Source organism: Cetorhinus maximus, chromosome 19 (assembly GCF_964194155.1).
Source record: "Cetorhinus maximus chromosome 19, sCetMax3.hap1.1, whole genome shotgun sequence".
Classification (NCBI taxonomy): domain Eukaryota; kingdom Metazoa; phylum Chordata; class Chondrichthyes; order Lamniformes; family Cetorhinidae; genus Cetorhinus; species Cetorhinus maximus.
In genome coordinates, this window is record NC_135897.1 from 10,422,010 (window position 1) to 10,448,818 (window position 26,809).

The 26,809-nt window shown below is 40.9% G+C and overlaps 1 protein-coding gene across 2 annotated transcripts in view; it reads right to left on the reverse strand.

The window, feature by feature from the left end:
- Window positions 1–219: 219 nt before the first annotated feature.
- Window positions 220–26,809, reverse strand: part of LOC144693633 (E3 ubiquitin-protein ligase RNF168-like) — a 31,629-nt gene continuing 5,039 nt past the window's right edge. The window contains exons 2-6 of one of the 2 annotated variants that reach the window (XM_078563467.1): window positions 19,443–19,519; window positions 14,313–14,489; window positions 10,911–11,047; window positions 4,981–5,053; window positions 220–1,856 (exon numbers count right to left, since the gene is read on the reverse strand). In XM_078563467.1, coding sequence (XP_078419593.1) covers window positions 699–1,856; window positions 4,981–5,053; window positions 10,911–11,047; window positions 14,313–14,489; window positions 19,443–19,519 — 1,622 coding nt within the window. In that variant the 3' untranslated portion in view covers window positions 220–698. Of the gene's footprint in view, window positions 1,857–4,980; window positions 5,054–10,910; window positions 11,048–14,312; window positions 14,490–14,701; window positions 14,897–19,442; window positions 19,520–26,809 lie in introns of those variants that run through there. The other variant, XM_078563468.1, reaches the window with a different exon arrangement.

A 26,809-nucleotide genomic window follows, 5' to 3' on the forward strand; every position in this document is an offset into this window, starting at 1 on the left:
TTTATTATTCAAACTATTTTAAACCATTCCAAAAACAAATATCTCGAGCAGGTTTTTACATAGCATCAAGCCCATGCAGAGTGGTACAGGTGGAGACACAATATAAATACCAGCTTGTTTTAAACAATGAAGTATAATACAAATATGAAGTATTGAACAACAGAATACTGAACAATGGCATTTATGTTTAGTGATGAAATGGAAGATTGGATTCCCAACTTTTAGAATAATCAAATTTATTTCATGAACCAAATCACAAACGTGTTAAACTGCAATGAAGCCAGGCATAGGTAAACCATTGCACTAATGCAGCAAGTTCTCCTCTTCCTATTGCAGTGCCCTGAAGATGCACTACTTTGTTTAAAAGGAATTTGGAATCCTAAAGGCTTATACATTTCTGATGTTTATGGAGAAAAATTACAATTACACTAGCTTTCAAATATCACAATCTCAATTGCACAACTTGCAACGTTAACAAAAAGCACTGTTCCAATGAATTTAATGGGGATTTGAAGCTCTAGACAGTCTACAGAAAAACTTCAGAATGTTGGATAACTGCATTTAGGCAAACAAAAAGTTTGGCATAGAATTGAAGTCAGTGAGGGAATCTAAACTTGACAGAAGTGTGAAAGCCACATTCAACAAATGAATAAAATTACTAGCAATCGGAACAGTGGCTGAGTTTTGGCACAAGTCTGTTAGTTAGTACTATGTTTCTGGAACATTTCAACGATAGTTTGTTGTTTTTTACTGTTTCTCAGTTCATTGACAGGAATCAATGCTGCAGAGTTAGCATCCATACAATTAAGTGGCCCCTGATGAAGGGTTCTTTGACTTTTAATTTGGTCTGCTGGGTGCTGCCAGGTTCTGCTTCTCCGTTTGTTTGTGGTAGATGAAGAATCTGTGAACACTCTTTGCTTGTTACCCAGTGCAGAGCGCCTAGACTGTGATCTCGGCGAGTTTCTGGAAGTTCGACTGCCCTTTCGTGTTCCCACTGAGGTTTGGTTTTTAGCATACACCCTTTTCTTACAATTTATGGGAGGTGATTTGTTGGTCCGAAGCAAATATTCGTCAGGTGATCCTCTCTTTCTGTCAACCATCAGCATCTCCTTGTCAAGTTTCCTCTGAATGCGTAATGCTAACAATCTGTCCTGCTCTTCTATCCTGAGCTTTTCAGATTGTTTTTTCTCCCAGTCTGAGTGTTGCTCTTCATGGAAGATTCCAGAAGAAGGTTCTATGCTTTCACAGGGTTCATTAGGACAGATTTTTCTCTTTTTAACAGTAGAGCAAGTTTCTCCCTCTGCTTCAGGGGAATTCCATGTTTTCCTTTTCACAACCATTTTCAATTGAATGGGAGTTTGGTTCAACATCTGGTGTTTAGTGCCTTGATCTTGGCTTGGCTTTTGTTTCAATGCAATGTTCTCATCTGTGTGTTTTGTTGCACAGTCTATATTATCTAAATCACAAATGTTTGCACTATTGTGCGCATAATCATCAAGTTTATGACCTAAAATTGGCAGAGATGAAAAACCTTCATCTTCGCCATTACTATTGATGGAATTTAACTTCAATTTTGTAAGTGGCACATCTTCTTCACACCTCTCTCTGCCCTTCCATACACCACTGCAAACTCCCACCATCTCATTTTCATCGTCTCCTGGGCTGTGCTCACCAGTTTCCTTGCCTTCTTGCTGATAATCTGTGATAGTTGCAGTGGGAGTTCCTTCCATATATTGGGCTAGCTCTGGCTGAGCTGGAATGCAGACTTGCTCTTGCTCCTCCTCATAATGAAAAGGAGAAATACCTTCAGTTGAGTCACTGTTTGAAATGTCATCTGCATCAGTAGATTTGCTGTCCTGAATAAAAACACAAAAGAACTTCAAAAGTTTGCAGACCATTCAAAAGCCTTCAGAGTGAATAGAGTATATCATTTAATGCAGTTGCACACAAGCGATCTTTTTGCTACTCAAATGAATTCTCATTGGTTTTATTTCTACTAATCTGAAGTTTACCGTGAAATATAAAATAATGTTTTTGAAAGAAATGGTAGTGATACAGTATTATGTTGCTGCTGGGGCATGGAGTTGAAGGCACTCGAAGTACTGTTACACTATTTTTATTGTTCCCATTTAGGAAAAGCAATCCTTGTGGGTTACTCTCCTTTTATTTTTCAATCCGGGGGCAGTTTCACTGCCTCCGTTGTGTATTATGGAAACCTGATTGTAATTAGAGCATTGCAGGACTGACTCCCCATGATTACAAGAACTGGTGGCCTTAAGCTTAAAAATGTGGCTATATGGCTGCACTCATACCTACTTTTCTCTTACTGGTTTGAACTTGGGTGTGAAATCTTCTCTGTTGTGAAAGCAACTCTGCCATCCTCCAGCAGGTAACTGCCTAACCATGCACAAAGCAAGATACACCATCTTAGAAGTTATGCTTAGTTTTGCTTTGAGGGTTTACTGGCATTTCTAGAAATGTTTCAGTATAATCGCCATTTACCTCTGAGGCACTTTGCCAACACAAAGGGGCTATTATAACTTTGATGGAAACCCATTGGGAAAAATCAGGCACCTCTTTACACTCATGGAAGTGGTCATTTCTTTAACATTTTTGACTATTTTTCATTGAAAAGATCCAGATAAGAAGTATTTTATAATATGGTTCAAGTCAAACATTCCTCTAAAAGGAATTCATTTCTTAGGAGAGCCCCATGCTATACAAATCTAAAATCAGCATATTAACCACCTTTTAGCCTAAGTGGAAGTTATTTGCCTTAGACATTTAACAATTCCGTAGCATGTCTTTGTAAGGAATATACACCTCGTACCCACTGTGTTTGGAAGATTTTGATCTATTTCTGACTGTTCTATGAAGAGAACAGAACACAGGAACTCGGGAGGGCTCTCCAGTTTTTGCAAAGGGAGCTTCGTTTAATAAAACACTGCAGATTACTTCTTCCAGAGCGGTAGGACAGAACGCAGAGATTACTTTGTTTAAGTAAGCTAGCCCCCAAATGTCAGGTAGCGTCACTTGTTCTTTTTCCTCAGACAATGTAAATATAACTTCTACCCATTTGAATTAAGCTATTCTGATCATTCCCATTTTACAGTTAACTTTGGAATAAACCAGCTTATAAGTTGAATCAAAACGGAAAAAAAAAAAATCGCCTGAGTTTTTACATGGTCCACCTTGATTGAGATTGAAGAAATATTTATTGAAAAGTCAGATATTGTTCAGATCATAACACAATTTCATTGTTACACTCTAGGGTCCTGCTGCCATTCAAGTAGCTAGTGGGCAGTTCAAGCAAACTTGTAATAGTAGGGGGCCAGGCCTGAATCCACTAAATCCAACAAAGTTTATTTTTGTACTTTTTCATGGGATTTGTTACTCATCCTTAACTCCCTTTGAAACTGTAGTGATAATATACTCTCTTGAACCCTACACTCAGCCTAGTGTAGGTACACCTACAGTGCTATTAGGGAGGGAGTTCCAGGACACTATCCAGTGACAGTGAAGGAACAGCGATATAGTTCTAAGTCAGGATGGTTTGTGGCTTGGAGGGGAACTTGCAGGTGGTGGTGCTCCAAAGTGTCTGCTGCCCTCATCTTCCTTGTGGTAGAAGTTGCAGTTTTGGAACATTTTGACGAAAGAGGCTCAGTGAGTTGCTGCATCTTGTAGACGGTACACACTGCTGCCACTGTGTGTTAGAGATATGGGGAGTGAAGTTGATAGATGGGGTAGCAATCAAGTGGGCTGCTTTGGCTGTCCTGGATGGTGTCAAGCTTCTTGAGTGTTGTTGGAGCTGCACTCATCCAGGCAAGTGGAGAGTATCCCATCAAACTCTTGACTTGCGCCTTGTGGGCAGGCTTTGGGGAGTCAGGTGGTGAGTTACTCACCCCAGAATTCCCAGCCTCTGCTCTTGTAGCCACAGTATTCATATAGTCAATTCAGTTTCTGGCTAATGGCATCCCTCAGGGTGCTGCTGGTAGGGGATTCAGCGATGGTAATGTCATTTAATATCAAGGGGAGATGGTTAGATTCGCTCTTGTTGAAGATGGTCATTGCCTGGCACTTATGTGGCACAAATGTTACTTACTACTTATCAGCCCAAGCCGAATACTCCCCACATGGGCATGAACAACTCAGTATCTGAGGAGTCATCAATGGTATTGAATACTGTAATCATCAACGAACGTTCCCACTTCTGATCTCATCTTGGAGGGAAGGTCATTGATGATGCAGCTGAAGATGACTGGGCCTAGGACACTATCCTGAGGAACTCCTGCAGTAATGTCCTGGGGCTGAGATGATTGACCTCCAACAACCATCTTTATTTGTGCTCCGTATGGCTCCAACCAATGGTGAGTTTTCCTCCCATTGACTTCAATTTTGCTTGGTCAAATGCTGCCTTGATGTCAAAGGCAGTCACTCTCCCCAAGCTCTTTGACTATGTTTGAATTAAGGCTACGATGAGATCAGGAGTTGAGTGGCCTTGGCAGAACCAAACTGAGCACCAGTGAGCAGGTTATTGCTGTGTAAGTGCCCTCTTGTTAGCACTGTTGATAACATCATGATGATAGAGAGTAGACTGATGGGCGGTAATTGGTCAGATTGACTTTGCCCTGCTTTTCATAGATAGGACTTAACTGGGCAATTTTCTGCATTATAGGCTAAATGCCAGTGTGCCAGTGTTGTAGCTGTACTGGAACAGCTTGGCTAAAGAGGCAGCTAGTCCTGGAGCACAAATCTTCACTACTATTGCTGGGATGTTGTCAGGACCCATAGCCTTTGCTGTATCCATTTGAGGAAACTAGAAAAGGTAACTGCAGTAGACTTGAATTTGTAACAGTGGAAAACTATTGCAATTTTAGGATCCACATCTAACATGGGAGTTTGCCCCTTCCTTTAAATTAAAATCCAGTGTAGCTTTTGTGTGCATATAAATGTTAAACTAAATTTTTTCAAAACACTTACTGTAGCAGATGCATCACTTCGCCGTCTAGGAGTTTCAACTATTTGATACTTCCGTGAGGTGGGAGATAAGTACCTTCAAAGAAAGTTAAAATTAAATAACATTTCTAATAAATCAAGCTGGCCTTAACAGAGTACTACTTATAGAAAAGGCAGCAATGTAAACCTATAGCAAAATCAAAGTCTGTGTAAACATCCCACATAATGGCAGAAGGTACTGTCACCAAAGCAAGACCTCTTGAAACAAATAAAATGTGGTTTCTACATAGAACAGAAAACTTCAGACACAAGCAACTTCATTCTATATAAGAATCCTATTATAACGCCTATAAAAGGAGTGCAAGAACAAAGAGATCCAAGGGTACATGTACAAAAATCTTTGAAGCTGTTAAAAGACAGGTTGAGAAGACTGCTTTAAAAAAAGGTATTTGGGATCCTTAGAGAGGCAGGAAGTACAATGACAAAGCAGTTATGCTGAACCTTCATAAAATGCTGGTTAGGCTTTAGCTGGAATATCGCACTCAATTCTGGGCACCGCATTTAGGAAGTGTGTTAAGGCCGTGGAGAGGGCGCAACAAAGATTTTCTAGAATGGTACTAGGGATAACAGGCAAAAACAGAAAATGCTAGAAGTGTTCAGGTGGTCAGGCAGCATCTGTGGAAAGAGAAACAGTTAATGTTTCAGATTGATGGCCTTGCATCTGACAAAAGGTAATGGGTCTGAAACGCCCATTATCGTAACTCTGGCTCCGTTTCCACAAGTACTGCCTGATTTGCTGAGTGCTTCCAGCATTTTGTTTTTTTAAAAAAATTTGATTTCCAGAGGGACCAGTTATGTGCAGAAAGGAAAAAGACTTGCGTTTATATAAGACCTTTCATGACTGCTGGATGTCCCAAAGTGAGTTACAGCCAATTAAATATTTTGTAACAGTGACAATGCTTCAAAATGTATGAAATGTGGCAGCCAATTTACACAAAGCAAGCTTCCACAAACAGCAATGTTATAATGGCCTACGGTGTTGCCTGAGGGTTAAAAATTGACCAGGATATCAGAGATAATTCCCCCTGCTCTTCTTCAAAATAGTCCTATAGGATCTTTTCCATTCACCTGAGTGGGCAGACGAGGTTTCAGTTTAACATTTCATCCAAAAGATGGCACCTTCGAACAGTACCGGACTCCCTCAGTACTGCAATGGAGCTTCAGCCTAGATGGCTGCGCTCAGGTGGTCCTGGGACAGGACTTGAACCCACAACCTTCTGTGCTACGAACCGAGCCATGCCAACATTGCAGAAGTTGTTGCTCTTTTTTTTTAAAAAAGTGTTCAAAATTGTAAATAAAGAGGAGCTGTTTCCAGTGACAAAAGGGTCACCAACTAGAGGACACAGGTTTAACGTGATTGGCAAAAGAATCAGAGGCAACAAACATTTTGTTTTAAAACATAGCAAATTATGATGGGCTGGAACATACTGTCTGAAAGGATGATAGAAGCAGATTGAATAGCATCCTACAAAGGGGAAAGGATAGATGACTGAAAGTGCTGTAGAACTAAATGGAAAGCTCTACCAAATTGCTGGGACAGGCAGGATGGGTCAAATGGCAGCCTTCTGTGTTGAATCATATGATCTTGCATTTATACAGTACCTTTAATGTAGGTAAACATTCCAGGCATTACACAGAAGTAAAATTACAAAAATCAATGACAAGTCAAAGGATTTGTTGGGCAGGGAAAGGGGGGTGGGGGGGTCGAGTAAAAGCTTGATAAAAAAAGTAGGTATGTCTAAAGGAATGAGGAGGCAGAGTGGTTTGAGAAGGATTCCGAGCTAAGGGCCTATTCAGCATAGCTGCCAAATTGGAAGTGTGCAAAGATCCAAGGGTTGTAGAGCTTGTGGAGATTAGAGGTAAGGATGGTTGATACTATGAAGGGATTTGAACATGAGGATGAGAATTTTAAATAGGGCATTTGGGGAAAAATCAGAGCCAATATAGGTAAACAAGTATCAGGGTGAAAACGTCAAATTTTCAGCTCTGAGTCAAATAGCACACCAATGTAGTGAACAGTCTACTTCAACCCAAGACAACCGTCAAGAATGGGATGGAATCGGTGGTGAGTGAGAGAAGTTTGTGACAGGAATTGAAGTTGATGGTGTTGGTCTTGCCGATGTTTAATTGGCTCTCTGTTATCCAGTACTGGACATTGGACAAGTAGTCCAACAAAACAGAGGCAATGGAACAGTCGACAGAGGCGGTGGAGAGGTAAAAAGTAGGATGTCTGACAATGGAACCTGTTGTCATGTGAGCTAAGAGGTAGAAACTGCATGGGAGTGAGGAATAAACAAGGGCCAAGTATAGAACCTTGGGGGCCTCCAGGGGTAAATGTGCTGGGGCAGGAGAAGAAGCCATTGCTACAACAGGGGAGCTAAGAGTGGAATCAAGCAAGGGCAATCCATTCAGCTGGACAAATTAATTAAAATAAAAACAATTGTTTGTTTTCATGAGCTTTGAGGTCACACCCTGGAAGTCAATATTGTAATTTTTTAAAAAATCAATTCCAACTAATTTTTAGTCAACTGAAACCAGATTTAGTCACAACACCAGGTGCACATCTTGGCTTTATCTTTGTTCAGTGCCAGGCAATGACCATCTCTGACAAGAGAATGTTTAACCACTTCCCAATGACATTCAATGGTATTATCATGGCTGAGTCCCTCACCATTAACATTCTGGGGTCACCACTGACTTAAAACCTCAACTGAACTAACCACATGATTGACATGGCCACCAGAGCAAGTCAGAGGCTGGGTGTTGTAATGAGCAGCTCACCTGACTTATTAAAGCCTTTCCACCATCTACGACAAGTGAGTCGTGAGTGTGATGGAATACTTTCCACTTGCCAGGATTAGTGCAGCTCCAACAACACTCGAGAAGTTCAACATGATCCAGGATAAAGACCACTTGATTAGTGCTATATCCACCAGCCTCAACATCCACCAGTCTGGCTTTATATTTCAGATTTTATTAACTGAATTTAAATTCCACCAGCTGCTAAGGTGGGACTTGAACCCATGTCCCTACAGCATTAGCCTGGGCCTCTGGATTATTAGTTCAGAGACATTACCACTATGCCACCATCTCCCCTTTGGCGTAATTTATTTTAGTTAATAACTGGGACCATGGGACTTTAAGTCTCTTTTTAAAAGTTAATGGTCACCCTCAAGATCATAGCAGTCAAGAAACTTAACACCACCCAGCACAAACCAGCCCACTTGATCAGTACCCCATCCACCACGGAAGCACACTGACAGCAACGTGTACCATCTACCAGATGCACTGCAACAACTCAGCCAATGCTCTTTTGACAGCACATTCTGAACCTCTACCACCTAGAAGGACAAGGATAGCAAGTACATGGGACCACCACCTGCAAGTTCCCCAAGGCACACACCATCCTGACTTGGGACAATATCGTCTTTCCTTCACTATCACTGACCCAAAATCCTGAAGCTCCCTCCCTAAAACCTTTGTGGGTGTACCTACCCATGTGGGCTGCAGGTCAAGGCGGCAGCTCACCACCGCCTTCTTAATGACAAATATGGCCATTAAATGTTAACCTTGCCAGCAACATTCACAACCCAAGAGCGGATAAAAAAAAATTGCCTCAGGAGTCCAAAGTTCTACCCTTGCTGCCTCCTCTTCTTCCTCATTTATATGCTGCCATATGGCCACATCATCCAAAGCCACAGAGGCTGGCTCCACATGTACACTGATGGCATCGACTTTACCTCTCCAGCACCTCTTCCTCTCGCTCTAGCCCTTCACCATTCCTTACCCTTGACCAACATGCAGTCCTAGTTGAGGCAAATTTTCTCCAGTTGAACATTGTCAAGACCAACATCACCTTTGGCCATTGTCACAAACCTCGTACCCTTGTCACTCATTCCATCCTCCCACTCCCTGGCCAGTCTCTGGGTGAAGATGATTGCTCACACCATGGCATCTTTTTTGACCCCAAGTTTCCAAGTCCATATTTTCCCATCACAAAGATGGTTTACTTCTACCTCCAAGGCATTACCCACCTCAGTACAGCTGTTGCTGAAATTTGCATTTATATTTTTGTCACCTGTAGGCTTGGCTATTCCAAGGGCTCTCCTGGCCAACCTCTATCCTCTGAAAGTTCCTATTCACTGTAGCTTGTATCCAATCCTCTGCTCACGTCACCTCGCTGCTCACTGACCTACACTGGCTCCCAATTGCGCATGCCCTAACCCAGCTGCCCCTCACCCCACCCTCCAATTGAAAAATTGTTTTAAATACCTCCATGGCCTCGCTCCTCCCTATCTAACCTTCTCCAGCCTACATATTTGCTCTCCTCAAATTCTGACATTTTGTGCAACTCCAACTCCTTTCAACACACCATTGACATCCATGTCTTCAGGCTTCCAGACAATAAGCTCTGGAATACCCTTCGTAAACCTCTTTGCCTCTCTTTCCTCCTTTAAGGCCTTCCTTAAATGCCATTTCTATGTCCAAGATTTATTATCCACACAACCCCCATCTATTTCCTTCCATCTCTCCAACTCACCACCCAAGGCCCAAGCACTCCTTCCAAGTCAAACAGCAATTTACATGTGCTTCATTCAATCGAGTGTACTGAATTCACTGCTCAAAACATGATCTCCTCTACACAGGGGAGATCAAATGCAGGTTGAGTGACCACTTTGTGGAACACCTCCATTCAGTCTGCAAGCATGACCCATAGCTTCCAGTGGCCTGTCATTTTAATTTTCCAACTTGCTCTCAAACTGACATCTCTGTCCTCAGCCTACTGCAATGTTTCAGTGAAGTTCAACGTAAGCTGAAGGAACAACACCTCATCTTTTGATTAGGCACTCTACAGCCTTCCAGACTCAATATTGAGTTCAACAATTTCAGACCATTATCTGCTCCATTTTGTTTCCTTGTCTTTGCTTGTCTCAGTTTTCTTTCTTTCAGTCAGCAGCACAACAGCTCTAGGCACATCTTTTGTTTATTTTTTTACCCTATCATCATTGCCCTTGACCCTGGAAGATTAATTGTTCTGTCATTCAATCTCCTGACTTCCACCCCACCATAGACCTTCCTTTTGCTCTTGTCCCACCCACCCCTTGTTCAAAACATATTACATGTCTAACTTTTCCTAGGTCTGATGAAAGGTCATCGATCTGAAATGTTAATTGTTTCTCTCCACAGATGCTGCCTTAACATGCTGAGTATTTCCAACATTTTCTGTTTTTATTTCCTTCTATGTCTTGGCATAGATTTTTATCTGATTGCAATTCTATGAAGCCTTGATACTATTTTCTATATTGAAAGGCACCATATAAATGCAAGCTGTTGTAAATTTTTAGCTATAGATATGAAGAGAATTCTGTACCTGATAGCACTGTCTTCTTTGTGTCAACTACTTTTGTCAAGCAAAATAAAGTGGAGCCCAAACAAGTAGCAGTCTTCTCTGTTGATGTTCAACCATCCATCTTATTCCTAAACTTAATTCTGTGGCAGATTTGGCATCCCACATCCTAGGTCTTTCCTAATCATACTGTGCTCAGAAGCCAAATCAGATTTACAAAGTCTATGTTGGAGAAGGTTAAGCAAAGATACTTTGCACTGCACCTGCCATGACCTGAACATTTCACACAACCCAAGAGGTTTGAACATCACTTATAAATAATGAAACAAACTACTAATAACACTCATTTGATCAAAATAAAAATATGGGAAAACACTTATGAAACAGGAAGCTACATCTTAAAAGGGGTGGTACCTATAGTAATTTGGCTCTTTCACAATCCAACTCTACTCTTGCTTTATGTAGAAGATACAAGAACGAGGAAGAATGATCCCTTCAATGACCCACATGTAGTTGGGTTCAGGATCCCCTTTGTAGCTCTACTTACTTCTGTATATCTCCTGTATGGCTGGGACTGTGTGTAGTCAATTTGATTTCCCTGTTGACTGATGAACAATTGGATTTTGAGGAATTCCGTCTTGTACGAACGTTCAAGTTTTCTGGAAAAGTCTTGGATACTGAATTCTGCAAAGAAAACAGATATTTATAAAGGAAATACAATAGTACAAAAATATTTACAGGTACGCACTGGATTCATTACTTATTCGTGGGATAAATACTTTTCTATTTATTTATATAGCTCACTACAATTGTATCCATTCAGATTCATTGACCTATTGCAGAATTAGATTTTCAGCTGGCCACATCTCTTGAAGATCAATGTTGATTATGTCATAAAATATGTCCAGATTCATGTCACTTGGGTTAATACATTAAGAACCAAGGCAGGCAGCTCTGGAGGTGGTAAATGAAATTTACTCAACATATTAGCCTTTAGTTTACTATTTGAAACAATTATATACTGGTTCAAATAGAGCATCTCAAGATCAACCTTGCAAGAGATATAGCTGCAACTATTTGAAGGAATTTTGTATCAAGAACTGTGAATACACCTGCTGACAATCAATCCTCATCGATCACTACCTGGAGCCCTGGGATGGACAGTTTGTCGTCGCAGTCTCCGTGTTACATTATTATATTGGCAGGCCTTAACTAGCACCAGTTTTCAGTGGGCAGTCAGGGAGAGAATTTGACAGTCAACAGACAGGGCTGTCAGCATTTTAAGTGAGACAGATTACCAAAGGGACTTTAAGTTTTGATTGTGTTTATGACAGTTCAGATATAATAAGTTTAAAGAGAAAGCAAGCTGCATCTTTACTGTGTGTCAAGGGACATTGAAAAATATATATTTTTCACTAATCCTACTACTCTTTCTTGGGTATTTAAGATCACCAATTTGCCCAAAATTTGCATAATTTTGGAAGACTGAGTATCCAGTCTACTACCACAGAGAATGACACATTCCAGTTGCAGAGCATAAGCAATGTTTGAACCATGGTATCTTAGAATTTAGAAGGGGGTATTCAGTTTACTGTACCTGTGCCAGCTCTTTGAAAGAGCTATCTTCCCCCCTTAATCCTGAAAATTAGTTATCTTCAAGTATTGTCAGCTGTGGCTCAGTTGGTAGCACTTTCATCTTGGAGTCAGAAGATTGTGGGTTCAAGGACCACTCCAGAAATTCAAGCACAAAAATCTGGGATGGTACTCAGTGCAATACTGATGGAGAGCAGTTTTTTGAATAAGCTATTAAACAGAGGCCTGAACTGCTGTCTCAGATGTATATAAAAGGCTCATTGCAATATTTGGAAGAGGAGAGTTATCCCCAGTGTCCTGGTCAGAGTGACAGTTGTTTAAAAAGGGTCTTTTAGGCTACAAGGTTTAGGCAGCTAAAGACAGAGCTGCCAGTGGAAGGCATACACAAGAGCTGTGGGTCAAAAGTGGAACTCTGAAAGTAGGTTGCAAAGCTGCAGAAAGTTATGGAAATGAAGAGGCCATGGAGGGATTAAACTATGAAAAGTAACAACTGGAGGCCTTAAGTGACCAGGGAAACCATGCAATAAACAGGGGAAATATTGAGGAGTTGCCAGTACAGAATAGCATATGGGTAACATAGTCTGACCAGCTGAGGTTTAACAGTGGAAGTAGTCCTTCTGATGGAAAGAATATGGAAATTGAAACTCGGGTTAAATAGGACAGACTATGAACAGTGTAGTTCAGCCTGTAATGATGGCCAGGGAGGACTTGGAGTCATTAGGGCAGGTGTAGGGTTTGTGGCTGGGGCTAAAGATGATGGTTCAGTCTTCACAATGTTTAATTGTCAAAAACTGCATGTCATCCAAGACATTTAAAAAAAAAACTTTTCACAGGGTGTGGGCATCACACGCCAGCATTTGTCTGTCCTAAGTTGTCCTGAGAAGGTGATGGTGGGCAGCCTGCTTGAACCGCTGCAGTTGTAGCAGCAATTTGATACAATTGAACGAATGCTAGGAAACTTCACAATCGTGTTGCATGTGTGTTGACTGGAATTTCACACTGGCAGACCTTCTAAGGATGGCAGATTTCCTCCGCTAAAGGACATATTGAACGAGTTGTTTTGAAAGCAATCTGACAGCTTCATGGTTACTTTTACTGATAGCAGCTTTTTGGTTAGTTTTCTTTTTTATATAAACTGAATTCCAATTCTTAAACTATCATGGTGGAAGTGAATTCATTTACTGGATTACTCTGGGTCTTCTAGAGTCCAGGAACATAACCACTACATCAGTGTGCCGCAATTGACTGATAGTAGAGGCAGTGGGGGTCCAGAGAAGTGAAGAGGGAAAGTTGAATGTCAGGTAATATGTGAAAGCTGACCCCACATTTGTGGTTAATAATGCCAAGCCAAAGCATGTAGATGAGGAACAGGAAGGGGCCAAGGGTGGATGTTGGGGAAGTCCCAAGGTGATGGTGCAGAGATAGGAGATACCATTGGAAGAAATTTTCCACTATACATGGATTAGATGGAGGAGGATGGTAGGGTTGACTGTGCATGGTAACGCCATGTAGCCACTGTCACACAGTGATTTTTGTGACTTTGGTTAGAGCTTTTTTGGTAGGGAGGGAAATCCAATAATTTGGAGGGACTGAAGTAGGGAGTTATGAGAGATTTAACTGGCAATACTTTGAAGGATGAGAGGAATGGGAGATAAAATATTTAGATATTCAAAAATTGTAACTGACATTGACCAAGGGCAAATTGACAAAAATGTTATTGACTGAAGCAGCAGTGCAACTAACACAAGCTCTGACCCTAAAAAAATTTAAGCTGGAATTCTGCCAAAAGTCAAAATTTTAAATGAAAATCACACTGGACAGTCACTTCGTTTGCAGGTTTCCTGTTTTTAATCAATGCATTCACTCCTATTTTTGTATGTTGGAAAAGAGCAGCAGGCCCATACAGTCAGTGCAATTAAGCACCATGAACCCCAATCAGCAGCCATATCTTTTCCTGGGAGATACAAAAAACTATATTTTTTAAAAATTAGGCCAGTTTTAAGAGGGAAAAACATCCTGGTAAATTCCACTCCAACCCCCTGAAATGTGATCAAAACTCCTATCTTTTGAAAGCCACAATATTAACTATACCCACAAATTTGTCCAGTTCCCTTCTAAATATTTGCAGCAAATCTGTACTCTGTGAGCATGCCAGAAATTTATTCCAAAGGTTGATGGCTCCCTGCAAAAGTTCTGAAGAGAAACCTTAAAATACATTATGGAGCCGTTTATAAATCAACTAGCTTTCTTAAGCAATATTGTGTTCCTTTAGCTTAATGAAAAAGCACGGAATTAATTGAGGCTCATCAGCTCATATCTTGAAAGCATCCAAAGTTATCAGTTGATAGTGACTTACCACCTTCTCACTCAGCATTTTAGCTAGTTTTTCATCTCTTTTTAATTGTTCATCCACTTCCTTCCTCTGCTGTTCTTTATAAATTAGTTGCTCCTTCTCCTCTGCCAATATCTTCTGGATTAAGTCTTCACTGGCTCGGAGTTCCTCCTCTTCACGAGCATGGCGTTCTGCCTTCAACTGTGAAGTAATTCCAGCATGATCATCTCATTATCTATGGCTGAAGAAACTGACTTCAGATTCTAATATTCCCACTATGGGTTAACCACAAGCAATTCGGAACCCCATCTTAAACGAGTCCTTTCATAAGCTCTTTCATTGGTGCCGTTTACCAAGTGGGCCAATATTCTTATCATGGTGCGCCTTTAGTAATCTCCAGCCAATTTATTCACCTGATTAATTCTAAACAGACCAACAAGTGCACACATTCCTGAGATGGCCCAAAAGGGGTTTCCTGCAGGACTGGGAAACTTCTACCTCAGCTTTCAGAAACCTGTATTCCCACAGATAAGCAAGAGCTCAATGTTGACCAAAATAAAAGAAGAAATATTGAAGAAAACAAATATAAAATACTGTATCACAGCCTGGATGCCAATGAGAATACTGTCCATTTTTTCCATTTAGATACAATATCATAAGAAACTCCAAAGTGCTTTTAATTTGACAACATCATGAAGTAACTAGTTCATGAAATAATTCCTTGGAAAGGATGCATCCTGTCACAAAATTCAGTTGGTAATGTATAATTATACCAAGCTTTATGACAGCCTGAATTTTACAGGCAACTCATCAGAATCACTACACAGTTGTAGTGTAGTTGCAAGCTTCTCTGCACTTGCACATTTGTAGGCATAATCAACATTACAGCAGAAGTGATATAAAATTCCAAATAATCAAATGTTAATGGCTCTTTGCATGGTGAACAGCCACTAAGTATGAACCAAACTCAATAGTCAGATACTGTTAAGTATCTATATTGTCGAGCAGAACCAATACCACATGTGAAAGCATCTTCTTGGAACCACCATGAAGTAAAGACAGTGACTTCATATGTATACAAGTGCCTCTCTGAAGAGCGCCAAAAGCCTATTATTGCCTTGCTTCAAAGATGATTGTTGATTTTGTACTAGAGAGGTAGGTCGAGAGGGAAGATATCCCAGAAACTTTAAACAACTTCACAGAAGCAGATTCAACCATGTTCATTAAGAGAACCTAATTACTTACTGGCCATTAAAAAGTGTTTAAATATTGTAAAAACAATATTAGATGGGTAAAAGGCAAAACATTTTATAAAAAGGTGGTAAAGTGGAAATCCTCAAGAAATTAAATTAGCATCTTTTCTTCTACAAATGCTAAACAGTAACATTGGCTTTTACAAATCACTATTCATAGTAACTGGTCACATATATGGTTTAAATCTATTAGACATAACTAATACTTAGCGTGTTATGCCACTCTATTCATTATATTGATCAGTTTCAGCTGAGTAGAAACAACCCTTTGAGGAAAGAGAACAAGATAAAACATCCAAAGATTAAATTTAAATGTAAAAGGATTGCTTAGTCTCAGCTCTTTTACGCTGACATTTGAGCAATACTCAGAGCAGACGATATAGTTAGATTTAAGTTTAACTTTCGGGCATTTTTCCATAATTATTTGTAATTTTAAAAAAAATCTAGAATCGAAAACTAGTCTCAATAATGGTGACCATGAAACTATCATTGATTGTTGTAAAAAAAAAATCTGATTAGAGAAGGAAATCTGCCATCCTTACCTGGTCTGGCCTACATGTGACTCCAGATCCACAGCAATGTGGTTGACTTTTACCTGCTCTCAAGGACAATTAGAGACGGGCAACAAATGCTGACCTTGTCAACGACATCCACATCCCAGGAAGAGAAACATTTCTTCTAGTAGGCTTTAACAACTTTTTATTCACACAAAGAAGCATTTCAAAGGGTGTATCTTGTAAAGAACATATCTTTTTATTTCTGTTGGACTATGGATTAAAATTACAATGGCTAAAGTTTGAAGGACATGTCTACTGGAACAATGTGAGGGATATACAGAGTGTGCCATGAAAGACAGGATGGTGCTGAGGAGGAGCCTGATCAAATGCCTGGCAACGTTTTAATTGGCTCCTGACCAGATGGCCAGGGCTTGTGTGAGAGCAGTGCAGCAGAATAGCTCCTAGCCTGAAAGGAAATAGACCTAAACCTCTCTCTCCTGTGTGTGTAAGATTCCAGTAATTCTACAATAATAGCTAGCTGGCTTTTTCTCCTCATATCTCTATACCCAGCTCTCTCTCTGAAAACCCCTCTCAAGAGGCAGTGGGGAAAATCACTGTTAGAGACATTGAAAGGCAAGTGCTCAGCCAGTGAACTAAATACTGCAAGTGCTAGAAGACCACCAGCAAAGAACTGAAAGGAATTTGGAAGACATCGATAAAAATCAACCCATCGAATCCTGTACTCTGGAATTGGTGCTATTTGACTGTTTCATCCCACCCTTAAAATCCATGTTTTTCTTAGTCTTGTATGTGTATGTATAGGGATTTAAGGAGGGGTAGAGTTTAAGTTATAGAGTTAGATGTTAGCAGTTTATATTTCTTTCTTTTGCCACTGGTTAAAGACAATTTGTTCAATAAACAGTTATTTACTTATTAAATTTACAAACATGGTGCTTGTATTCTGTTAACCTAAATTAAATAATTAAGTGGGTTGCTCAAACTTTTTTCACGTTTGTTGTGGCTCAGGGAGCAGTGGAGCTCACTGTCTCCAGTGAGTCATGACAATCAGCATTGCAACAACAGCCTGAATTCCTGATGCACTGCTCAAACTGTGCAGCCGGCACCTTTAGATGTAATGATCACTTGGAGCCTGTCCAAATTGCAATGCATCTATCCAATGAAGTGCTGTACCCATGTTATTATGTTCCTGTGCAGAGTTGAAAGCCATGCAGATGGGCAGCCATTTCTCTCTCTTTCCTGCTGATGGCATTGACTCCTTGCTGAGATACAGTTTCATAAGTGGTCACTCACCTAAATAGCCATTTCTGTGTGAACCTGTGTAAAGACACTAATCTATTAATCAACACATTATTTCACTCTGCTCTATTATTTTCTGTATTTTACTTGGGAAAATTGATTGTAGAGCTTACCTTAAATTGTCCCTTGGCCGTGACAGAAGTTGATTTTAAATAAAAAAACATTGATGAAAGGTGAACCTACTGAGTGGGCACTACTAGTATTCAACTATATGTAACAATGGACAAAGTCATCCTAACCCCAAAAGTGTGCTCCTTGCAAGCATCACTGGATAATGATTAAGAGCAGCAATTGTCTCCAATTTTTTTAACTCCTCTACTATTGGTGTGACAGTTCAGCTAAACACAGATTGGGAACTGAATCTAAGATCTTCCTAATCTGTATAGTTCAACTACATGGAGCCTTAATCAGCTAAATCATTGGAAGTTGATTTTGCTGATAGGATGAAGTTTGCCAGCTATTTGTTAGCGTACACATTCTGAATGGTGTTTCCAGCATCCATGCCTTTTGAATGCAAAAAATCAACAGAAATGTTTTATTTCTCTACCATGTGATTAGCCAATATGGTAAGTTGACACTAGAAGATTGTGGCGTAAATGCAACAAAAATTTTGCCTGTGAAATCATTCTTATGAGATTTGGCAACAGCACAGTAGTATGCCTTTAGTTGACATTGATCTCCTCTCGAAGAAAGATAGCTACATTCCACTGAGGTGCCCCTATACCAGGTAACAAAGGCTGGGGAAAAAAAAGAGCCTGCTCATTTGTCTAATTGTACTTTGGGAATGCAACCCATCAGCCTTTCCCAAGTCCAGGCTTTAAAGAAAGGCACGTTGTCCTGCACCCAATATGAAGGCTAGCATAGGATTTTTCACAAACTGTCTAATATTCGCAGACAGGACATGGTTTCTTTAAGTCTGCACCCATAAAAAGGACATTGAACCAGTAGCAAGCTTTATGTTTAGGCCTATTGGTGATTCAATGAACAGGGAAATCGGACCTAAAGCCATCCCACTATCAAGGAACATGGTAGAAAAACATGAGGATGTACAGCCAACAACATACTTGTGGGGAGGAAACATGGCTTAGCAATGGGAACTCCATTCATCTCAAGTCTATGGGGCCAGTCAGTTACGTGAGCCCACTAACTAAGATGGTGTAGGTCAGGGTATTTTTTTATTATGTATTCCCCTAAAGGAGGTGAAAAACAACTTATGAAACTTCACATTTTTTCCCTGAATATAGAAGATAGGATACTATGGATGCTTTGTTCATTTGACACTACAATTAACATTATTCAATCCTGGCTAGTTACACTCGTGAGATAATACTTCCACAATCAAAATAGGATTGTACCCAAAGAAAAGAGAGCATGCCCATCTACATCAAGATCTATCAGTCAACTCCCCTGTATACACAAGTGGTTCATAGAGTCCATGCAAGGAAGAATATAATGAAGTGTGTGCAAATAACGGTTTGCTTTCCCAGCATATCTCAAAGTCCTGGACTCAAGATACAATGTTAAAACAGCTTTCTGCTGAACCCAGGATGCATTGTGTAAATGGGCCTAGGCAAGGGTTTCTTCTTAAGAATAAAGATCTGGTGAAATGTATGAAAGTCACCCATATCTTTTGGAAGAGATTAAGGATCTAAATGAATCTTGCTGCATCCATGTTGTTAATCTAATGTCAGTTTTATGTATCTATGCATTGATTTAGTGGTAGTATGTATGGGATGCAGAGGTCAAGCAAAAAGTTTGCATATATGCTGGATTGTGGAACACGATGAACCAGTACTCATGCTGGATGTAGAATGTGGTGCAGCTAAACACAATGTGAGCTCAGTAAAGACCCATATACATACACTGGTAAGTGTGATGAACCTGTAGTATAATGTCTCATTAAAGACCAGGTTCTGTATTGTTACACTGATGCCTGTGTACTCTGGTATTTAAATTAACAAAATTAATTAAGATGAAGATGACCTAAAAATGTACAAATCTTACATCAGCTGCACAAGCACAGAACCATATTTCTATAGTTAAATCTCTTCTGCATGGAATAAAAATCTACATAATCTACTTCTCACCTTACTGATCTGCTCTTCATACTCCTGTCGAACCTCGCCAGGTTTGGATAATTGAGGTCGTGAGCGCAATCTGTCAACTTATAAAATAATGGATAGGTCAGTTTTCCAGTGCATTACTCATTTCCAAACATTTCCACCAATCCCTGGGACTCCTGTTCCTTATTACAGAAGTGACCCTGCTACCACCAATGGCTAACTCGTTTGTTATATATGTCTGACAAGAAGCAAAAAGAGTGAAGAACTGTTATACTATTCACGAATCGTTAACTCTCAACAACCATATTACACATCTAAATTCTACACACTAAACTTTAAACTAACTTTGGCCCAATTTATGATTTAGGTTTGGTGTAATATGCAATTGAGAGTTACATCATTTAATAGATTAGCAGATACAGAGTCCCCTTCACTTATGCATATCTGCTCTTTGCCTGCTGTACACAACTGCCAGCTGGTATTCAATTCTGAAGAAAGGTCCTTGACCTGAAACATTATTTCTCTCTCCACAGATTCTGCCAGATCTGCTGAGTATTGTAGTGCCCAGTATTTTCTGTTTTCATTTCAGATTTCCAGCATCTGCAGTATTTTGCTTTTCTGCTGGACAGTTATTACGTTTGTCATGGCAAGTGAGCACAATTTCTAATATGTTATTTTACCTGAAGGCCGTTTAAAGTTTTGAACCAGATGTTGTTACAGCTGGCATAGCTTTGTAATTTGACTTAAAAGCTGTTAAGTGCTTGCAGCAGACAACAATTAAAAGGAACAGCACACTTAGCATTGTGTTAATTATGCAGAAAATGCCAGTTACAATACGAAGAGCACAATTATAAACTTAAAAAAGGCTGAACTTAATTGGTGAAAGATTTACTTTTCTCGAGGGTGGGGGGGGGGGAGAATATCTCAGATTGAATAAATAAACTACATTCAGACAATAAAGCAAACAGCCAGCATTGTTTTTCTTGAAAAGCCCAGCCTATCTTACTGATGATTTCCTCTACGTAAAATATCTAAGGATTTTATATTAGCTTATACTAAGCGTACCTGTATTGCTATTGGGTACAGATGTTACAAACATATGAAATAGGAACAGAAGTAGGCCATTAGTCCCTTGAGCCTGCACCACCATTCAATAAGATTATGGCTGATCTGTGTTTTGAATTCCAAATTCCCATCTACCTCTGACGACCTTTGATTCCCTTGCCTAACAAGAATCTACATCCGCCTTAAAAATATTGTGACCCCGCTTCCACTACCTTCTGAGACAGAGTTCCAAAGTCACACAACACAAGTGAAAAAAATTTCTCCTCATCTCTGTCCTAAAAGGGCAACTGCTAATTTTAAAACATTCCCCCATAGTTCTGGACTCAGCCACAAAAGGAAACATCCTTTCTATGCCCACCTTGTCAAGACTGTTCAGGATCTTATCTACTTCAATCAAGTCACCCCTCACTCTTCTAAACTCCAAAGGAAACAAGCCCAGTTTGTCCAACCTATCCTCATAACACAACCCACTCATTCCAGGTATCAATCTGGTAAACCTCCTCTGAACAGCCTCCAACGCATTTACATCCTTCCCTAAATAAGGAGGCCAAAACTGCACACAATATTCAAGATGTGGTCTCACCAATGCCCTGTATAACTGAAGGATAACATCCTTACACTTGTGTTCAATTCCTCTCATAATAAATTATAGCATTCCATTAGCCTTCTCAATTGCTTGCTCTACCTGCATACTAACTTTTTGTGACTCATGCTCTAGAACACCTAGATCCCTCTGCACCTCAGAATTCTGCAGTCATTCTCCGTTTAAGTAATACTCTGCCTTTTTATTCTACCTGCCAAAATGAACTTCACATTTTCCCACATTATACTCCATCTGCCAGATTTTTGCCCACTCACTCAACCCATCCATATCCATCTGCAACTTCCTTAAAGTCCTCTTCACAACATACTTTCCTACCTACCTGTGTCATCTGCAAATTTAGCTACCATGCCTTCACTCTCCTCATATAAGTCATTGATATAGATTGTAAAAAGTTGAGGCCCCAGCACAGACCCCTACGAGACTCCACTCGTCACATCCTGCCAATCAGAAAATGCATACTCTCTGCTTTCTGCTAGCTAGCCAATCTTCTATCCATGCTAATATGTTACCCCCTACATCGATGACCTTTTATTTTCCACAATAACCTTGGATGCTGCACCTTATCAAACGCCTTCTGGAAATCCAAGTACAGCACGTCTACAGGCTTCCCTTTATCCACAGCACATATTACTCCTTCAAAGAACTTCAACAAATTGGTTAAACATGATTTCCCTTTAACAAAACTATGCTGACTTTCCCGATTACCTTGAGTTTCTCTAAGTGCCCAGCTATAACCTCCTTAATGATTGATTCTAACACCTTCCTCACAACAGATGTCAAGGTAACTGGCCTATGGTTTCTTGTTTTCTGCCTCCCTCCCTTCTTGAATAGAGGCGTTATATTTGCTACCTTCCAGTCTGATGGAAGCTTTTCAGAATCTAGCGAATTTTTGAAATTGAACACCAGTGCATACACTACTTCATTAGCCACCTCTTTAAAGACCCTAGGATGAAGTCCATCAGGACCTGGAGACTGGTCAGCCGCAGCTCCATCAGTTTGCTCAGTACCGCTTCCCTATGATTGTAACTTCACCAATTACCCCTGTTCCTTCCACCTCCTAATTTTCAGTGATGACTGGAATGTTTTTTATATCTTTGAAAGTGAAGAGGGAAGCAAACTATTTGTTCATGTCATTTGCCATTTCCTTATTATCTATTATTAACACCCCACCCAAACCGATTCTACATTTTTGTTTCTTTATTCATTCACGAGATGTGGGCTTCACTGGCTGGGCCAGCATTTATGGCCCATCCCTAGTTGCCTTTGAGAAAGGGGTGGTGAGCTGCCTTCTTAAACCACTGCAGTCCATGTGGTGTAGGTACACCCACAGTGCTATTAGGAAGGGGGTTCTAGGATTTTGACCCAGCGACACTGAAGGAACGGCGATATAGTTCCAAGTCAGGATGTCGAGTGACTTGGAAGGGAACTTCCAGGTGGCGGTGTTCCCATCCATCTGCTGCCCTTGTCCTTCTAGATGGTAATGGTTGTGGATTTGGAAGGTGTTGCCGAAGGAGCCTTGGTGAATTCCTACAGTGCTTCTTGTAGATGGTACACACTGCTGCTATGTGTCAGTGGTGAAGGGAGTGAATGTTTGTGGATCTGGTGCCAATCAAGCGGGCTGCTTTGTGCTGGATGCTGTCAAGCTTCTTGAGTGTTGTGGGAGCTGCACACATCCAAGCAAGTGGGGAGTATTCCATCGTACTCCTGACTTATGCCTTGTAGATGGTGGACAGGCTTTGGGGAGTCAGGGGGCAAGTTACTCATCACAGGATTCCCAGCCTCTGACCTTTTCTTGTAGGCACAGTGTTTATATGGCTAGTCCAGTTCAGTTTCCAGTCAATGGCAATCCCCAGGATGTTGATAGTGGGGGATTCAGTGATTGTAATGCCATTCAATCTCAAGGGACAATGGTTAGATTCTCTCTTGTTGGAGATGGTTATTGCCTGGCACTTGTGTGGCGCGAATGATACTTGCCACTTGTCAGCGCAAGCCTAGATATTGTCCAGGTCTTGCTGCATTTGGAGTATCTAAGGAGTCGCCAAATGGTGCTGAACATGGTGCAATCATCAGCAAACATCCCCACTTCTGACCTTATGATGGAAGGAAGGTCATTGATGAAGTAGTTGAAGATGATTGGGCTGAAGACACTACCCTGAGGAACTCCTGCAGCCCTGGATCTCAGGTGATTGATCTCCTGATTGACCTCCAACAACCACAACCATCTTCCTTTGTGCTAGGTATGACCCCAACCAGTGGAGAGTTTTCCCTGATTCCCATTGACTCCAGTTTTGTTAGGGCTCCTTGATGCCACACTCGGTCAAAGGAGACCTTGATGTCAAGGGCAGTCACTCTCACCCTCACCTCAGGACTTCAGCTCTTTTGTCCATGTTTGAACCAAGGCTGTCATGAGGTCAGGAGCTGAGGGGCACTGACGGAACCCAAACTGGGCGTCAGTGAGCAGTTATTGCTCAGCAAGTGCCACTTGATAGCACTGTTGATGACCCCTTCCATTACTTTACTAATGATGGAGAGTAGACTAATGGGGTGGGAACTGGCTGGGTTGGATTTGTCCTGCTTTTTATGTACAAGTCAGACATGAGCAATTTTCCACATAGCCGGGTAGATGCCAGTGTTGTAGCTGTACTGGAACAGCTTGGCTAGGGGCGCGGCAAGTTCTGGAGCACAAGTCTTCAGTACTATTGGCAGAATATTGTCAGGGCGCATAACCTTTGCACTATCCAGTGCCTTCAGCCATTTCCTGACATCACATGGAGCGAATTGAATTGGTTGAAGACTGGCATCTGTGATGCTGGGGACCTCCGGAGGAGGGTGAGATAGATCATCCAATTGGCACTTCTGGCTGAAGATTGTAGCAAATGCTTCAGCCTTGTCTTTTGCACTGATGTGCTGGGCTCCCCCATCATTGAGGACGGGGATATATGAGTTATTTAATTGTCCTCCACCATTTCACAACTGGATGTGGTAGGACTGCAGAGCTTAGCTCTGACCCGTTGGTTGTGGGATCGCTTAGCTCTGTCTATCACTTGCAGTTTATGCTGTTTGGCACGCAAGTAGTCGTGTGTTATAGCTTCACCAGGTTGACAACTCATTTTTAGGTATGCTTGGTGCTGCTCCTGGCATGCCCTCCTGCACTCTTTATTGAACCAGGGTTGATCCCCTGGCTTGATGGTAATGGTAGAGTGGGGGATATGCTGGGCCATGAGGATACAGATTGTGTTTGAGTACAATTCTGCTGCTGCTGATGGCCCACAGCGCCTCACGGCTGCCCAGTCTTGAGCTACTAGATCTGTTTGAAATCTATCCCATTTAGCAAGGTGGTAGTGCCATACAACACGGTGGAGGGTATCCTCAATGTGAAAGCTGCACCTGCATGTTTGCCTTAAGTGACTTATTGATGAGGGCATCCAGGACCTTTTGTACACCTACACTTTCTAATCTCTCACCATTTAAGAAATACTCTGCACATCTGTTCCTCCTATCAAAGTGGATAACCTCAAATTTTTCCACATTATATTCCATCTGCCATGTTCTTCATGCCCACCTGACTAAGTCTGTCCAAACCCCCTTGAAGCCACTTTGCAACTTCCTCATAACACACATTTCCACCCAGCTTTGTGTAACCCGTGAACTTGGAAATATTACATTTGGTCCCCACATCCAAATCATTGATCTATGTTGTGAATAGATTGGCCCCAAAGTACTAATCCCTGTGGTACCCCACTAGTCACAGCCTGCTAACGCGAGAATGACCCATCTATTCCTACTCTGTTTTCTATTTTTAATCAATCCTTAGTCCATGCCAGTATATTACCTCCTAACCAGTGCACTTTAATAGGCAAAGTACCTAAATATCTTATTTTCCTTTTAGATACCCATAGGTTTAAATTTTGTCCCAAGCTTTAGATTTTCCCTCTCTATCCTTCCCTTGAAGGAGTCTTCCAAATTTATCACTTTTCTATATTTTATTTCAAGGCCTATTGCAAGCTCAGGAAGTCCAGTATCTTAATAGTTAAGACCATTGTCAACTTTAAGTTAATAAGAACAGAAAATACTGGTACTACTCAGCAGGTCAGGCAGCATCAGTGGAAAGAAAAAGAGTTTATGTTTCAGGCTGATGACCCTTCACCAGGCCTGAAATTTGAACTGTTTCTCTCTCCACAGATGCTGCCAGACCAGTTGAATATTTCCAGGATCTTCTGTTTTTATTTCAGGTTTCCAGCATTTGCGATCTTAAAGTTAATAGCTTATTAGAATCTACTTCCTCCTTACTTTGACTTGGTTTATTAATTGCTCTTTAGCTGGATACAAATTCAATGCTATCTTTCCCCTCGGGTGTCCTGCACCTATTCTTTAAGGTAGGTTTTGTGAAGTAAGCTCCCTCGACGATACCAATTGTCCTCAGTGTATACCAAGAAGAATATATTAGAAAATGGGGGGAGGGGGAAAGAGAGACACCAGGGGCAGGCGGGAAGGAAGGGAGAGAGGCCGGGGGCGGGCGGAGGAGGGGAAGGAAGGAGAGAGACCGGGGGCGGCAGGGCAACTGAAAATGTTGGAGTTAAAAAAGAGATGCCAAGAGGTGAGGAAGGACTTATCTCCAGAGTAGAACCCAGTGGGGAGATATTTCAATTTGTACAAGCTCTTCCAAAGTTTGAGGAAAAAGATATTGAAGCCTTCTTTATTTCATTTGAGAAGCTAGCTAAACAGATGAAATGGCCATAGGAAAACTGGACTTTATTATTACAGTCTAAGTTGTTGGGTTGTTGCATGAGGTATATGCTTCGCTATCAGAAGAAATATCAGTGAATTATGATGTGGTGAAAAAGGCTATCTTGAGCGCATACGAGTTGGTTTCTGAAGTATACAGGCAGAAATTTAGGAATATGAGAAAACAGCATGGTCAAACTTATACTGAGTTTGAAAGAGTAAAACAAGGTAATTTTGACCAGTGGATAAGGGTGTTAAAAATAGAAACAACATATGCAGCTCTTAGGAAAGTAATTCTTTTGGAAGAATTTAAAGATTCAATCCCTTTGGTAGTGAGAACTCATGTGGAGGAACAGAGGGTTAATTCTGTAAGACAAGCAGCAGAGATAGCTGATGATTGAGTTAGTTCATACAGCTAAACCTTTTTTCGTCACCCTTTCAAATTGGAAAAGGATATAAAGTGGGAAGCTGAAAGGAAGGTAGGTAGTCAGGGAAGAGAAGGAGTAGCTGAAAGTTCCCAGGAAGTTTTTTCTCAGAATAAAAAGGAAGGTGCTGAAGGTAGAAGTGACATTCGAAAATTGGGTTGTTTTCATTGTAAGTGGGGCACACAAAATCAGTGTTGGAGATTGTAGGAAAAATCTGTTAGAGTTGTTGGGGTATAGAAAAGCTCTGGAAGTAAAAGTACTGTGAATTCTGAGCAGCAGGTTGCAAAAACGTTTAAAGACTTTGCGTGTAAAGGGAAAGTTTTTCCATGTGTACAGGGCGGAGTAGGTAAAAGCTGTTAAAGTTTTAAGAGACACAGGGGCTAGTCAATCCTTAATGTTGTAGGATAGTGATATTTGTTGTTCAAAGGGAGTATTGCAGGAGCAGGTAATAATAATTGGGGTTCATGGAGATGCTAAATCTATTCCATTGTGGAAGGTAAATTTAAAGAGAAAATGGAAGACGGGTGAAGTAGGGGTGGTGGAAAAAATTGCCCATTGCAAGGGATTCAATT